The sequence below is a fragment of the Salvelinus alpinus genome, chromosome 17 (genome assembly GCF_045679555.1).
Source record: "Salvelinus alpinus chromosome 17, SLU_Salpinus.1, whole genome shotgun sequence".
NCBI lineage: Eukaryota > Metazoa > Chordata > Actinopteri > Salmoniformes > Salmonidae > Salvelinus > Salvelinus alpinus.
Genome location: NC_092102.1, coordinates 14,933,266 through 14,949,178, shown reverse-complemented (window position 1 = coordinate 14,949,178; position 15,913 = coordinate 14,933,266). Strand labels below are relative to the sequence as shown.

At 42.4% G+C, this 15,913-nt stretch overlaps 2 protein-coding genes across 7 annotated transcripts in view; both read right to left on the bottom strand.

Moving 5' to 3' along the window:
* LOC139542228 (formin-like protein 3) overlaps positions 1-8,695 on the bottom strand; it is a 49,129-nt gene extending 40,434 nt beyond the window's left edge. For 4 of the 5 annotated variants that reach the window (XM_071347412.1, XM_071347411.1, XM_071347414.1 and 1 more), the window contains exon 1: positions 8,058-8,695. In XM_071347412.1, the coding sequence (XP_071203513.1) occupies positions 8,058-8,174 (117 nt within the window). In that variant the 5' untranslated portion in view covers positions 8,175-8,695. The remainder of the gene's footprint in view (positions 1-8,057) is intronic. The other variant, XM_071347415.1, reaches the window with a different exon arrangement.
* A 1,233-nt stretch (positions 8,696-9,928) lies between these two features.
* Positions 9,929-15,913, bottom strand: part of LOC139542226 (extended synaptotagmin-1-like) — a 28,844-nt gene continuing 22,859 nt past the window's right edge. Inside the window, exons 26-31 of one of the 2 annotated variants that reach the window (XM_071347402.1) lie at positions 15,341-15,468; positions 14,400-14,576; positions 13,716-13,853; positions 12,328-12,433; positions 12,185-12,234; positions 9,929-12,090 (exon numbers count right to left, since the gene is read on the bottom strand). In XM_071347402.1, the coding sequence (XP_071203503.1) occupies positions 12,063-12,090; positions 12,185-12,234; positions 12,328-12,433; positions 13,716-13,853; positions 14,400-14,576; positions 15,341-15,468 (627 nt within the window). In that variant the 3' untranslated portion in view covers positions 9,929-12,062. The remainder of the gene's footprint in view (positions 12,091-12,184; positions 12,235-12,327; positions 12,434-13,715; positions 13,854-14,399; positions 14,577-15,340; positions 15,469-15,913) is intronic. The other variant, XM_071347403.1, reaches the window with a different exon arrangement.

Below are 15,913 nucleotides of genomic sequence, written 5' to 3'. Positions count from 1 at the left end.
TATCATTTTTTAACTTGTCGACAAGTTAATAGGCTATGTTGATATTTGGTTGTGTTGACTACAATTCAATATCACTAAACATCATTAAATCAACCAGAACTTGAAACCATATTTTTTTGTTGAATTCTGGGTTGATGACTTTGCAAATAATATACAGGCCTAAATAGTATAATTGATGATATATGAGCGATGCTATACATTTACTCTGTTAACCCTACCCTTTGGAATGACTTCGATAGCAACAGTGAATCTATCTAGTTTTTAAGTGGAGATCTCTTAACAATCATTCTCACAATAGCACATTGGTCAAAGTCAGTGACTAATGTCATAGCTAAGCAGACGGTGCTTGGTTAAAACCCTGGATGGGAGACCAAAGGGTAGCAGAAGGTGCTGCTCAGTAGATATAACTTGGAACATCTGATGAGGTTTTAAAGCTACAAAATCATTGTATTTTATACAAGGTTTATCTATGTTGAAATTAAGTTACCATGATGACATCATCTCGTGGTTGAAATTGCACCCTCAAAAACAGCTGTTCACGTGAATGACTTATTTCGTATCCAATGTATTTTCCACGTAGATTCCACGTCACAATATGTTTAGTTATATTGAAACAATGTTGAGTCAACCAGTTTGTGCCCAGTGGGCTCCTAGCCTTCCTGCAACCTCAAAATGTAATTCCACACAAATATCCATGAGCTCCTGTAAACCAGAGGGACTTTCCTGCCTGTACCACAGTCAAACCTCAGAGTATGGTGCAACTCTCTGCAACACTCTGGTTGTGTCCCAAATAGCAACCTAGTCCCTATATAGCGCACTACTTTTGACCAGAGCCCTCTGACTCTGTTAGGGTGGACTCCAACCAACGTAATCGAGTATTGAAAATAATCTGTCACTTTCCCCCCCAAAAAATTAAGATGTTTGTGTGTGTGTGTGTGTGTGTACTGTTCAAAACGTTGTTAAAGTCATCACAGCAGCAGGCAGCCAGTTCAAAGGGAATCTTCCCTCTGTGAGCCTAGCTGAGTTGTCCTGTGGTCCCAGCCCAGACCTGACCACAGGAATCCAGTGGAATTGTGCGGGGGCACTTTGAAAGAAGATCCGTCCAGAACGCCAAGCCCCCGGCCCCCATTCCAACTGCTCCAGACATACACACCTTTCAAAACCCCACCACCATCTCCACGTCTCTCGCATAAGGAGAAAGGCATATGGAGAAGGTTAGCTAATAAGCCAGACCCTAATTTGGTGAGTAGGACGTAAGGAATCCGAAGGAAGGAAAACCCATGCTGCAACAGTGAGAGAGAAGTTCCATTTTTCATGTAGTATTCCATGAGGCTTAGCTAGTATCCCACAAACTCATAGTGTTTAAAGTCAAAGCTCCCTAGTATCCCACGAACCCATAGCGTTTGAATTCAAAGCTTCCAAGGACACAATAATGAGTAGGTTAGGGAAAAAGACGAAAGACTTGAGACTCCTGAGAGGGATAGGATCACCCTGCTCTTTGATGCTGACACCCAGTATCCGTGCATAGATATACACTGATTGCACATGTGTATCTAGTCTAGTATCGTGTCCATGTGTCTGGTTGCATCCCAAACGGCAGGCCATTTCCTATGGGCACTGGTCAAAAGAAGTGCACTATATAGGGAATATAGTGCCATTTGGGGAACAGTCTCTGTCTGTGGTCTACCTACAGTACATGGTGGTGGTCCTGTACAGGGCTGACTACAGCCCAGTGCCGGCAATGCAATTTCCTCTGTAAAAAGAGAGAAGATGTCGGGAAGACAGCTGTTTCCAGCCACAGAAGAAGATAAACAGAGCTAGTGCTGTTTCTGAAGAGAGAGAGAGTGTTCGTTTCTGATTGTTTATGTCACGTTTGTTTGTCACTTTTGTTTATTATCTATTTCACATGCTTTGGCAATGTAAACTTATGTTTCCCATGCCAATAAATCCCTCTGAATTGAATTGAAGAGAGCGATAGAGAGACAGAGACAGCAAGAGAGAGAGAGAACAAGAAAGAGAGAAAAGAGGAGATGCCTTTAGCACATTCTCCCGGTTAGACTTGACCCAACCAGACTGCATGAAGTACTCTAATTTAACCCAGGGGTCTCATCCCATCCCCTTGCCCCCCTCCCCACTCAGACCCTCCTCCATCTTCCTCTCCCTCATCTCCCATCCACAGAAGAGTGATCCTGCTCAAGTCGTTACCGTAGGTTGTGGATATTACTGCACTGGCACAGCCTACACCCATGACATCATAATGTGCTGCTGCCATTCCAAAGGCCAAGGGATGTCTGGGAGCTGCCTGCCTCTGTCTGCGAGGAGGAGGCTGCCCCACCAGACACAGAAACATTGGAACATCCCTAGTACACACATAACCTCCCAAACGCTCACACGCAGTAACGCACATTCACACCACAGGAGGTTGGTGGCACCTTAATCGGGGAGGACGGGCACGCGGTAATGGCTGAAGCGGAATAAGTGGAATGGTATCAAATACATCAAACACGTGGTTTCCACTTGATGCACATCCGTACACAGCGGAAACACAACAGGGGGAGATGGAAGAATGTTGTGATTAGACAATTCTATTTATGGAAAACAGTTATGAAATACCACTTATGCAGATTATCCCACCATGCTTCTTGTAACAAAATGGAGACAGGAAACATGTTGGACTCAACGAAAATATGACCAATCTATTGTAGGAAACAGAGTGAAACAACAATGTAAAATCCCAGTGTTTTCAGATAATAGTATCATTCTCTCTGCGAAGGAAAAGCCCCTGCGTGACCTGAACTCTAATCGCGCCCAGCCAGTCAAACCCTGGTGCTCTCTTCCTGACAACCTCCCAACTTCAACATGGTGTGTGTGTGTGGAGCTTTGATCTACGAAAAGGGCCTTCACGTTACCGCCATAGTTAATATCTCTTGTATTGGTATAATATTTTCATGGTTTATCCAGTTAAATCGATTACGCATCGTATTTGTCTCTTATGACACAGAGATTAACACAAACTGCACGATTTGGTTCTGGGTTCTGGGATGACGTGAAGTGAAGTGATTAGCCTACCTTCTGTCATCGTCGAGATTTAAGAACTATCGTTTCTAACAAAGGCACTAATGGCCTTGAGAGGACACAGTGCTGTTGATACATAACATACCCCTTGAGGCGGCGCTGTGCCCTCTGGAAAATATGTCTAAAAATAACTGTTTCTAACTGTTTCTGCATGACCCCCAACAGTCATAACTAAGTGAGAACACCTTCTAGCTGAGCATAGTATTTGATTACTAACCCCCTGGCTCCTGCAGGCAGTCCTGCATGCGGGATAGATGATGTGAAATACGTGGCTATTTGTTATAATAGTTTGTCATGATCGCGCAAAGCTGAGACTTTAGCACAGCAGTCAACAAGGGCAGGGATTTGATCGGGACAACATAGAAAATCATGGAAAAGTGATTAAAAATAGGATGTTTGTATGGGCGGTAGGTTCCTTTCAATGGCATAGAAATAGAGGATGATGATAGAAAAGAAACAATTCCTGATCCCTGAGCAGTTTCTCACTGTGCCGGCGTGTCTCTTCACATAGTAATCAGAGCAAATATCTTTGGTTACAGATAGTTGTCATACTATCAGATACTAGCACACGTGGGACCTGAACAAGTGGGTTTCCCACTGAGCTGCTGCCTTGAGTCTCTTGACCACAGAAACATAGACAGTTAGGCCTACATAATGAATTCTAGTTGTATCTCTATCCTCTTGGCATAGTGGCTACAGTACGCTGCAGTCGTAGTGAAGGCTGCATGGGATATCTGGCAGACCAGTGTTCAGATGGTTCTGTGCCAGAGTAACAGAGAGACTTGGACAGACATGAATGTCCCTAGTGGACTGATTCAGATGGCTCTGTGCCAGAGTAACAGAGAGACTTGGACAGACATGAATGTCCCTAGTGGACTGATTCAGATGGCTCTGTGCCAGAGTAACAGAGAGACTTGGACAGACATGAATGTCCCTAGTGGACTGATTCAGATGGCTCTGTGCCAGAGTAACAGAGAGACTTGGACAGACATGAATGTCCATAGTGGACTGATTCAGATGGCTCTGTGCCAGAGTAACAGAGAGACTTGGACAGACATGAATGTCCATAGTGGACTGATTCAGATGGCTCTGTGCCAGAGTAACAGAGAGACTTGGACAGACATGAATGTCCCTAGTGGACTGATTCAGATGGCTCTGTGCCAGAGTAACAGAGAGACTTGGGACAGACATGAATGTCCCTAGTGGACTGATGTACAGTTACAGAGGACAGTATACAGGACAGTATACAGCAGGTATTCTCAGGAGAGATGTTGATTGGTTTAATTAAGCTGTAGAGTATCATGAGTACAGTAGAGTACAGTAGAGTATGGTACAGTACAGTAGAGTACATTAAAGTACAGTAGAGTACGGTAGGGTAGGGTAGAGTAAAGTACAGTACAGTAGAGTGCGGTAGAGTAAAGTACAGTAAAGCAGAGTACAGTACAGTAGAGTAGAGTATCTGCGACATGCAATACTGTTACTGTAGAGTTGGTACACAGTGGCTAAACTCAGGCCGGGTGTGATGTGATGTGGTGAGGTTAGTCATATACGTGGGAAACACTAGACTAACACTTGTGAGCAAACACATTTGTCGCTGGATAACATGGTGTACTGACATGGTCAGTGGAAGCCATATTGGCAGAGAAAGAATGTTTAGATTCATGGTGGAATTAAGTGATTAGTCTTTCTTTGTTTAGACTCTTAAATTGGTGGTTTGGAGGGACGTGAGAACTGGGGACAGTTTGTTTTGAAAGAATGACAAGGAACCTCACTTTCTAATGTAAGAATAAGAAACAGTTTGCATAACTACTGCCCATAGCTATTGACACAGCTACAGTGCATTCAGAAAGTATTCAGACCCTTTAACTTTCTCCACATTTTGTTACGTTACAGCCTTATTCTAAAATGGATTAAATACATATTTTTCCTCCTCAATTTACACACAATAGCACATAATGACAAAGTGAAAACAGTTTTTTAGAAAATTTTGCAAATGTTTTAAAAATAAAAACAGAAACACCTTATTTACATAGTATCGCGACCCTTTGCTAATAGACTCGAAATTGAGCTCAGGTGCATCCTGTTTCCAATGATCATCCTTGAGATGTTTCTACAACTTGATTGGAGTCCACCTGTGGTAAATTCAATTGATTGGACATGATTTGGAAAGGCACAAACCTGTTTATATAATGTCCCACAGTTGACAGTGCACGTCAGAGCAAAGAACAAGCCATGGGGTTGAAGGAATTGTCCGTAGAGCTCCGAGACTGGGGAAGGACACCAAAACAATTCTGAAGCATTGAAGGTCCCCAAGTACACAGTGGCCTCCATCATTCTTAAATGCAAGAAGTTTGGAACCACCAACACTCTTCCTAGAGCTGGCCACCCGGCCAAACTGAGCAATCTGGGGAGAAGGGCCTTGGACAGGGAGGTGACCATGAACCCAATGGTCACTCTGAAGGAGCTCCAGAGTTCCTCTGTGGAGATGCGAGAATCTTCCAGAAGGACAACCATCTCTGCAACACTCTACCTATCAGGCCTATATGGAAGAGTGGCCAGACCCGAAGCCACTCCTCAGTAAAATGCACAAGACAGCCCACTTGGAGTTTGCCAAAAGGCACCTAAAGGACTCTCAGACCATGAGAAACAAGATTCTCTGGTCTGATGAAACCAAGATTGAACTCTTTGGCCTGAATGCCAAGTATCACGTCTGAAGGAAACCTGGCACCATCCCTACGGTGAAGCATAGTGGTGGCAGCATCATGCTGTGGGGATGTTTTCAGCGGCAAGGACTGGGAGACTAGTCGGGATCGAGGGAAAGGTGAACAGGCGGCAGGTAACCTAGTGGTTAGAGAGTTGGACTAGCAACCGAAAGGTTGACAAGGTAAAAATCTGTCGTTCTGCCCCTGAACAAGGCAGTTAACCCACTGTTCCTAGGCCGTCATTGAAAATAAGAATTTGTTCTTAATTGACTTGCCTAGTTAAATAAAGGTTAAAAAAAATACAAAACGTAGCAAAGTACAGAGATAAAAACCTTCTCAAGAGCGCTCATGACCTCAGACTGGGGCGAAGGTTCACCTTCCAACAGGACAATGACCCTAAGCACACAGCCAAGACAACGCAGGAGTGGCTTATTAATCTCTGAATGTCCTTGAGTGGCCCAGCCAGAGCCCACACTTAAACCTGATTGAAAATCTCTGGCGAGACCTGAAAATAGCTGTGCAGCGACGCTCCCCGTCCAACCTGACAGAGCTTGAGAGGATCTGCAGAGAAGAATGGGAGAAACTCCCCAAATACAGGGGTGCCATGCTTGTAGCATCATACCCAAGAAGACTCTATGCTGTAATTGCTGCCAAAGGTGCTTCAACAAAGTACTGAGTAAAGGGTCAGAATACTTATGTAAATGTGATATTTTATTTTTCCAATAGTGGTTTTTGTCGCAATAAGCTTGCTTAAAATGATGGAAGTGTTTATTTACAAATATATATGTATTGTACCATTATTTAACTAGGCAAGTCAGTTAAGAACAAATTCTTATTTACAATGACGGCCTACCCTGGCCAAACCCTAACCAGGACGACGCTGGGCCAATTGTGCGCAGCCCTTTGGGACTCCCAATCACAGCCGGTTGTGATACAGCCATTATAAAAGGTACTATAAACCATAAAGGCCTAAAGCCCATTATTGAATTATTTACAATACAGAGATGATTTGTACCATTCCATTCAGAACCAACTTGTTTTGGAATCAAAGGCATTCCAAATAATAAAAACAAAGTCCAACAACTTTAAATTGTTGATCACTTTGCCCCATAACTGTGCATCGGTATTGTGCACAAAGAAAGTATCTTCTTCGCCTCTTGATTTAGGATGACAGACACACTTGACACTTCAGCTGTTGATCAATGGATAAAGTGGGTGTTGACTGTGTGCACAGCATCACAAAGCCCCAGCGCAACTCAAGCCTGTGAAGCGGGACGGCATTCAAAGATGGTGAAGGGGGCAATAGAGGAGAGGGGGTGGTCCCTCTTTTACGATCTCCCCGGTGTGGGAGTTTTAGGGGAATTCACAAAATGTTGTCGTCGGAATCTGTCATGGAATTACCTAAATGCGACTCTGGTTAAACTTGAAACTAAAAAAAGGTGTATTCCATTGGGAATTTTGACTATATGTGTCATTAAAGGTTTGATAATGAAAGTGAAATTGTACTCTGAAAACGAGCCAATTCTTGAACAAGCTACTGGACTTAGGTAAATTAGCCCAAAGCCTCGAGTTGACTTTTTTTTAAACAAAAGAACCGAAGGAACGAGTGGGGGAAACAGATAGGGTGTGGGGGTGGGACAGAACGGGTCGGCTGGTCTAGAATATCAGCAACTCCAGCATTACAGGAGAAGAATGTAAAAGTGGGATAGGTTCATTTCGCTCACTCTTATGATGATAACATCTTGCTTTCCACAAGAAGTACACACGAGACAATATAAACGGATCCATTGTCTTACTGTAAACGGCATCCGAGTGTACTGTCAGACATATTTATTGTCTTGTTTAAGCATTTGTGTTTGATAATGGTTAATCCTCCGGTTGTTAGAAACCTGTTTTGGGCTTATTGACCAACTGTGATGCATATTATAAAAAGGAATAACATCTTAAAGAAAAAAATAACATAGAAGTGTTGCCTGTGTGAATCCATGGGCTGTTGTTGAGCTTGTTCACCGAATCAAAAGGTGAAACTATGGGCTACTAATTAAAAACAAACAGAAAATTCACACAGGCCTACTCCTAATCATATGGTAGGTAATATGTTCTGTGGCGCGTATCATTTCAGCATGACAGATCTGTATGTAGCCTAATGTTTTATTCTATGTTAATTATGGCTTCAGAAGTTTCATATGGCTCTCTCTCTCTGTGACAATCTGGAGCGCAGTAAACCAAACCAAGTAGCCATTTCAATTCAAACATGACTCTGAGGCAGCAGTCACTTACCAAAACTAAAGCAAATCTCTCCTCCAACTCCGACTGGTCAGGCATGGGCACTTTCAATGGCATCATATGATGCTTCATATTGTCCGACTGTCCATCCACACTTTCAATATTCCCCATGGTTAAAAGCAGTACTGTATCCTTTTAGTAGAGTAAATAAAGTTCCCTCTTCCCGAGCGTTTTTTCAGAGTCTTTCCAAAAGTGGGAAAATTCCCTGCGTTCCTCCAAAATGCACCAGTGCGTTATAACAAAATCAGCCACTTCTGATCCAAAAGTTCCAGGTTAAATCAAACGTTTACACCACACCAGTTCCATACGGTCTCGTTAAAAAAACGTATACTTTTGCATTTGTAGAGAACTCTCATCTGTATTTCACTCTAAACTGAACCTCACCTCAAAAGTAACAATTGTTTTCTGTTCCAAAGAATGGTTTCCGATTTACCAGGCCAATCCATCTCCATCTATTTCTGTAAAATCTTTTTTCAATAATATATGTTTTAACCCACCCAAATAGCGACTTCTTAGTTGCTGGACTGAACTTTCTTGGCTACGATGCCTTTGCATTCATTATTGTTGTGCGATCCAGATGGTTGTGTGGTTCAGTCTAGAAGACTCTTCTATGTTGCTTCCACCCAGAAGCAGGCTTTCTGCTATTGTCCCGCCCTTGATAGGGTTACTCTCCCTATTGAAGCGTTGACTTATCAATCACACTGCCTATCGCGCTCTACTCACACACATATACGCCTGGATCACACCGACAGTTTTATTGCGCAAAATGGTACGCGGCATCATCTGGATATGTGTGCAACAAAACTTCAACATTCACCTTCTGCTACCATTTATGTCAAGCCGTCTACACATACAATTTGATGCCTATTCTCAAATAAACCCAACGTACGCACCACACAGAACGCACCGCAACTGTCTCTGCAACGTAATGCTGCAAGGCAAACGCAACGTTCCATTGGAAACGAATGTGCTTCTGTTGGTGTGTTTGAGGCGTAGCAGTAAATTGAGCTAGGCCTAGCTACAGTTCGGTAAATTGGAGAATTTATGTCAGCACTTTAATGCCACCTGGTGGTTAGCTAATGGAAGTTCATTAATCATGACTTCGGCACCAACAATGCACATACAGTACATCACATGCACCATGTATAACAATGTCTTTATTTTGACAGCACTTGAACTTGGCATGACAGTCCATAAGCCAGTAAGTCTTCAGTTTCGTCTACAAGGTCTATTCATTCTTAGAAAAAAGGTGCCATCTAGAACCTGAGGGTTCTTTGGCTGTCCCCATAGGAGAACCCCTTGAAGAACACTTTTTGGTTCCAGGTATAACCACTTTGGCTGTCCCCATAGGAGAACACAAAGAACCCTTTTGGAACCCTCCAATCTTATGAGATATTGGGTGAGTCACAAATGGCACCCTAGTCCCGTACGCCTAGATCATTCCAACAGCGCCATTGAGCAAAATAGTATGCAGCATCATCTGTATATGTGTGCAACAAAAGCTCAACATTCACCTTCTGCTACCATTTCTTGTCAAGCCGTCTACACATACAATTTGACGCGTACGTTGGAGAAGTACAACATATGCACCACACAGAGCACACTGCAACTGTCTCTGCAACACAACGCTGCCAGGCAAACGCAGCGTTCCATTGGAAATGAATGTACTTCTGGTGTCCCAAAATGTAATGCCGCTGTCGGTGTGATCAAGGCGTTAGGGCTCTGGTCAAAGCAATGCAGTATATAGGGAATAGGGTGCCATTTGGGATAAAGACATTGTTTCACAGAAGAGGTGAGTAAGAGGTGGATGGAAGATTGGAATCATCTTGATTAGAGATGATTAAAAAAAGTAGAAATCAGATCAATCATTTTACAGCAAGTGCAAACGTTTAATGAAACAACTACGACACAGACATTCAGTGATTAGGCATATGTGTTAAAGCAGCAGCAGTCTTTCTCTCTCTCTTCGTCTCTCTCTCTCTCTCCGTCTTTCTCTTCGTCTCCCCCCCCCCGTCTAGCTCTCTCCGTCTCTCTCTCTCTCCCCCACTTCTTTATATTATCTACAAACATTTCATAAAAATTTCAAGCCTTAGCAGTGAAATGACAGCAGAGGGAAGGGAATTTCCTCGCCCAAAAATTTGCCTGCTTCTTTCAGAGCCGGTGTCCTGGACACAAATTAAGCCTAGTCCTGGACAAAACAGCACTCTCCATGGAATCTCCATTGAACATGCTTCTTAGTATAGGATAGGATTCATCTGTGTCTAGGAAACCGTACCTCAGTGTTCTTTCAGGGTATTTTATCTAAGACTAAAGTGTTTTATAACAAACAACGTGTAACATGACTCTGATTGACTGACTTATAGCAGACCCCAGGTCACTATTGGCACTACAAATACATACAATCACACACAAACATACTGTATACAACACAATGCTGCCTTGGAATGTGAACATACATCAATTATATAGCTACAACGTTCTCTTTATCAAATAAAAGCACAGTGATTCGGATATTGCAATACTGTAAAGCTAGAATGTGTAACATTTTCACTGGCAAATGTGATGTTCTGGGTCATTTTGCAATACTTCTCCTGAATTATAAAATCAACCCTCAAATATATATATATATATGATTAAAACATTTAAAACTTCTTCATTTGGGAACAGAATGAACATATAATCATTAGTTCAAGAAATTGTGCACAAGTATTGGAATACATAAGGCAAAAACGTAACATATAAAAACAGGATAATAGAAGGAATTGATGAGTTAAAACATTGTTTCTTAAAGCATCATTAAAATAATAATTTCAGTAATCATTTCATTTGGATTGTAAACATCCATGATGATACGTAGAGTCATCACGTTAAGTTGTTGATATCTTTGGAATGAAAAAAATTAAAAACAAATAATGAAAAAAATTACTCAGAACAATTCCTTTTTTGAGTAAATAATAACTTAACCGGTTAGAACAACTCTAAACACTTAAAAGTTGAAACTGTTCCGGATTTTTGCTGCTTTTGTGGTGCTCTGGGGTTGATACAAATGCATAATCAAACATTAAAAGAGACATCAAAACATCAATGTGATTGAAGCTAAAATGCCTTTTGTGACTTAAGTTAATACAATTTAAGTGCTTTGGTAACATACACTGATGTACAAAACATGAAGGACAGCTGCTCTTTCCTTCACAGACTGACCAGGTGAATCCAGCTGAAAGCTATGATCCCTTACTGATGTCACTTGTTAAATCCACTTCATTCAGTGTACGTGAAGGGGACATTAAGCCTTAAGACAATTGGGGCATGGATTGTTTATGTGTGCCATGCAGAGGGTGAATGGGCAAGACAAATATTTAATTTCCTTTTAACGAGGTATGATAGTAGGTGCCAGGGGTACCAGTTTGTGTCAAGGAGTGCGACGCTGCTGGGTTTTTCCCACGCTCAACAGTTTCCCGTGTGTATCAAGAATGGTCCACCACCCAAAGGACATCCAGCCAACTTGACACAACTGTGGGAAGCATAAAAGTCAACCTGGGCCAGCATCCCTGTGGAACACTTTCAACACCTTCTAGTCCATGCCCCTGACAAATATAGGCTGTTCTGAGGGCAAAATGGGGGGTGCAACTCAATAGTTGGAAGGTATTCTTAATGTTTTGTGCTATCAGTGTATATTTCTTATTTCATAGTTGCTTTCATTTCAAATATCTATTCAGCCAAACAATCGTAAATAAAATGTTCTCATGACTCTGGATTTAGGAATTCTCTCTTTCCAGAGCCTTCATAGCACAGTAGTAACACAGACCAAATCTGTCATTGATTGGAGGAATTCAATTTACAAATGAATTGGGGTATTGTTGGGATGATATGCAAATGTAAGCAATTCTTCAGTGGTGGCCCCATGGCTCATAAGCTGAATAAAAATATAAAACAAACTGAACTGAAGAAGTGATCGTAAAAGGAACATTGCACTGCGGGAAAGCGAGACCATCCTCTCATCTAATTGGTCTCCTCTACCAAATCGTACCTGAAAAAGTAACAGATAGGTAGCTTATCAATCAAAGTAATATGGAATCTACATGAATGAATACAGAAAAGGTAAGATGTGGGATGGCACCTACCATTGTGCATTGCCACTCTTCAGGTCTATCTGATCCAAATCCAGCTGTAACTAAACACAACAACGAAAAACACAGTTCAGAGGTCATCTCAAAAAGGTGCTTAAACCAGGACAGAGATCATTAGATCGCCTACAGTAGCTTACCTTTCCAATGAGCTCTCTCTCCCGGCTCATGAAGGAGACGTTGTTTTTGACAGTCAGGTCCAGTCTTCTCTGCATGGACTCCTCCAGAGAGAAGTCAAAGTCAAACCTGCACACACAGAAAAAGGAAAAGACATAGAATGGCAGATACAGGGATAGGACATAACTCCCTACTGTAGAGCTGCTAGTTTGATATACAGGGCCTTCGGAAAGTCTGAGGTCCTTGGCATTCAGGCATCCAGACGTGATACTTGGCATTCAGGCCAAAGAGTTCAATCTTGGTTTCATCAGACCAGAGAATCTTTTTTCTCATGATCTGAGTCCTTTAGGTTCCTTTTGGCAAACTCCAAGCGGGCTGTCATGTGCCTTTTACTGAGGAGTGGCTTCTGTCTGGCCACTCTACCAAAAAGCCTGATTGGTGGAGTGCTGCAGAGATGGTTGTCCTTCTGGAAGGTTCTCCCATCTCCACAGAGAAACTCTGGAGCTCTGTCAGAGTGACCATCAGGTTCTTGGTCACCCTCCTGACCAAGGCCCTTTTACCCTTGATTGCTCAGTTTGTCCGGGTAGCCAGCTAGAAGAAGAAGCTTGGTGGTTCCGAACTTCTTCCATTTAAGAACGATGAAGCAACTGTGTTCTTGGGGGCCTTCAATGCTGCAGAAATATGTTGGTACCCTTCTCCAGATCTGTTCCTCGTCACAATCCTGTCTCGGGGCTCTATGGACAATTCCTTCGTCCTCATGGCTTGGTTTTTGCTCTGACATGCACTGTCAACTGTGGGACCTTATACAGACAGGTGTTTGCCTTTCCAAATCATGTCCAATCAATTGTATTTACCACAGGTGGACTCCAATCAAGTTGTAGAAACATCTCAAGGATGATCAATGGAAGCAGGATGCACCTGAGCTCAATTTCGAGTCTCATAGCAAATATTGATGTAAATAAGGTATCTGTTTTTTGTATTTAATATATTTGCTTAGAAAACCAAAAAACAGTTTTCTCTTTGTCATTATGGGGTATTGTGTGTAGATTGCTGAGGATTTTAATTTTTTATCCATTTATAGGGTTAGGACTTCAGACATACAAAAATGCAAACAGTACCAGATACTATTACACAAAGATAGCAGGAATAACTCTGGGCCCTAGTTAAGGTAACTCTGGGGCGGCAGGTAGCCTAGTGGTTAGAGCATTGGACGTGTAACCGAAAGATCGAATTCCCGAGCTGACAAGGTACAAATCTGTCATTTTGCCCGTGAACAAGTTCCTAGGCCGTCATTGAAAATAAGAATTTGTTCTTAACTGACTTGCCTAGTTAAAAGGTCAAATAAAAAAATAAACATGGTCATGAAAACTCCTGTCCCTGTCCTGTCTCCTGACGTCCCCTTCTGTCTCACCTCTCGTTGAACTCAGGATTGAGATCTCTCTTCTTGGTGTTGGTCTTTCTCTTGGTGATCCTGTTCTTGTCTGGCAGAAGGATGAAGGAGATATAGGGGTCGGACCCGTCCTTAGCAGACCCACAAGCTGGCAGGCCCCTAAAGGCAAACAGAGAACAAACCGGGTGACTAACTGCGTGTGGACACTGTTTAGCACAATGTTCACTGGCTCCATACAGATGTAGGATCTTCATTTGATCCCCCTGTTGCAGGAGAACTTTCCTGCAGTGCAGGAAATGTTAAACTTGTAGTGTATTTGAGATTTTAAAAAGCTTCTGAAGTTGGTCATTTCCAATTTCCCTTACGAAAAATTGATCATTGTCCTGCAAAAATGTCCATGAATTATAATCCACATAATAATTCACATTTCCTGTTGCTGCAGGATTGTTTTGCTTAGCATATACATTAGGGCTAGCTTTCCCCCCTTTTTTAAGTTGATTTATGCATTAATTCATTCAAATACAATAAAAGAATGGCTTAACATTCATAAATACATTTATTTTTAAATAGATAAAAATTAAGGTTATAGGTCTAGTGACTATACACCACCAGCCAGTCGGTCCGTGCCAGTGTGGTTCAGGACAGACCTGCAGGCAAGGTACAGAGATACACAGTGCATTATGGGTATTGTAGTTTGGGACATACCTGCAGGAAAGGACGGTGATGAACAGCCGGTTCTCCTCTATTGAGTAGCCAATTTGCAGCTTCACCTGGCCGGGGCTCTGATCACCTCTGAGCGAGGAGACACAGGTAGACAGGGGGAGAATCTCAATTGGTTTTGCTCGACTCCTCGCGTCCTCTCCTCCGTCCTCTCCTCGCATCCTTTTGAAAAAGGTCAAAGGTAATCGAGGGGAGGAGGCAAGGAGAGAAAACGTGGAAACAAACGCTTTTATGAAATCAGACTCTGGCAAATGACGTTTACAGAGGAGGAATCACAAAATCTATGTAAAATGATAAAAACTAAATGTAGGTAGTTGCGCAATACATTTTATAGATAAAAGGATGAGTAGCATATCGTTTCTAAAATGTGTATTATTTTCTACTTTGACTTTCAAAGGGTTTGTGGCAAATGTCCAAACTCTTGCAGTAGGACTCCTGTAGCATACACCTCAGTACCCTATGCCGGAGGAGGCAACCGAGGAGAGGAGCAAACTCCTCCGTTCGCCTATTAACGAATTGACACAGCTCCTTCATACGGTGACCACTTAATGGTTTCCGGGTCACGGAGGAGAGGAGGCCGGAGGAGTCGAGGCGAAGACGGACTTTTGCCCAATTGAGAATCTCCCACGGTTACAGTTTACATGGATTATAAAATGTATTCATTCCTTCATTATGACTAGGCCGAGAGTTTTTCCTGGTCAGGTCCCACTCCTGGCCCTAATTATGATGTTTGCTTACAGATACATGATCATTTTAAACTGCAGAAATGTGTTATTTATTTCTATGGTGAAGTACAGTACAGAGAAAAACAACATGTGCCATGCTGGCCCGCCGGACATGATTCCTCAGTCCTCACTGTACTATACTGTAATGTGACCGGGAAACAATGGGACACTGATGTCAGTGTGAGCTTTAGAATGACTCACAGTTGAGAGAGCGGTGATCGGTGTCGTAGGTTTGGTTCAGTGTCCCGTCTGTGGATGACATGGTCTCTGTCCTCACTGCCCTCCCTAGTGCCATCACTATGACACACTGCCAGCTGAGTGTCCAAGATCTGCAAGACAAAAGACCATTTAATATTCCTCTCAAGTTTCAAGCTTCCGTTTATTCCATTTCTTTTTTTTTTAAAGGTCATTTCACACACGGTCGACACACTTTGGAAAAACAGATTAAATATGACATTTATGAGTAAGAGACACGTGACAGTAAAATGATTATCAGGATAGAAGGTATTAAGAGCGCACATGATGACGTTAATGGAGAAAGAGGGGCTTCAGAGCAAATGCAATCATAGACAATGACTTAGGGGCACTGTCTGAACTGGATCATTCATGCAATCGTGTTGTTTCGGAGGAATAGTCATGGGACAAGTGGTGAGTTTGTGAGTCTCTGAGTATGAAAATCATGTGACAGTGCTGAGTTTGTTTGGTATAGAGAGTGGGTGTACGAGTCAGACATGGGTTCAAATAGTATGTTTTCTTTCAAATACTTTGAGTGTT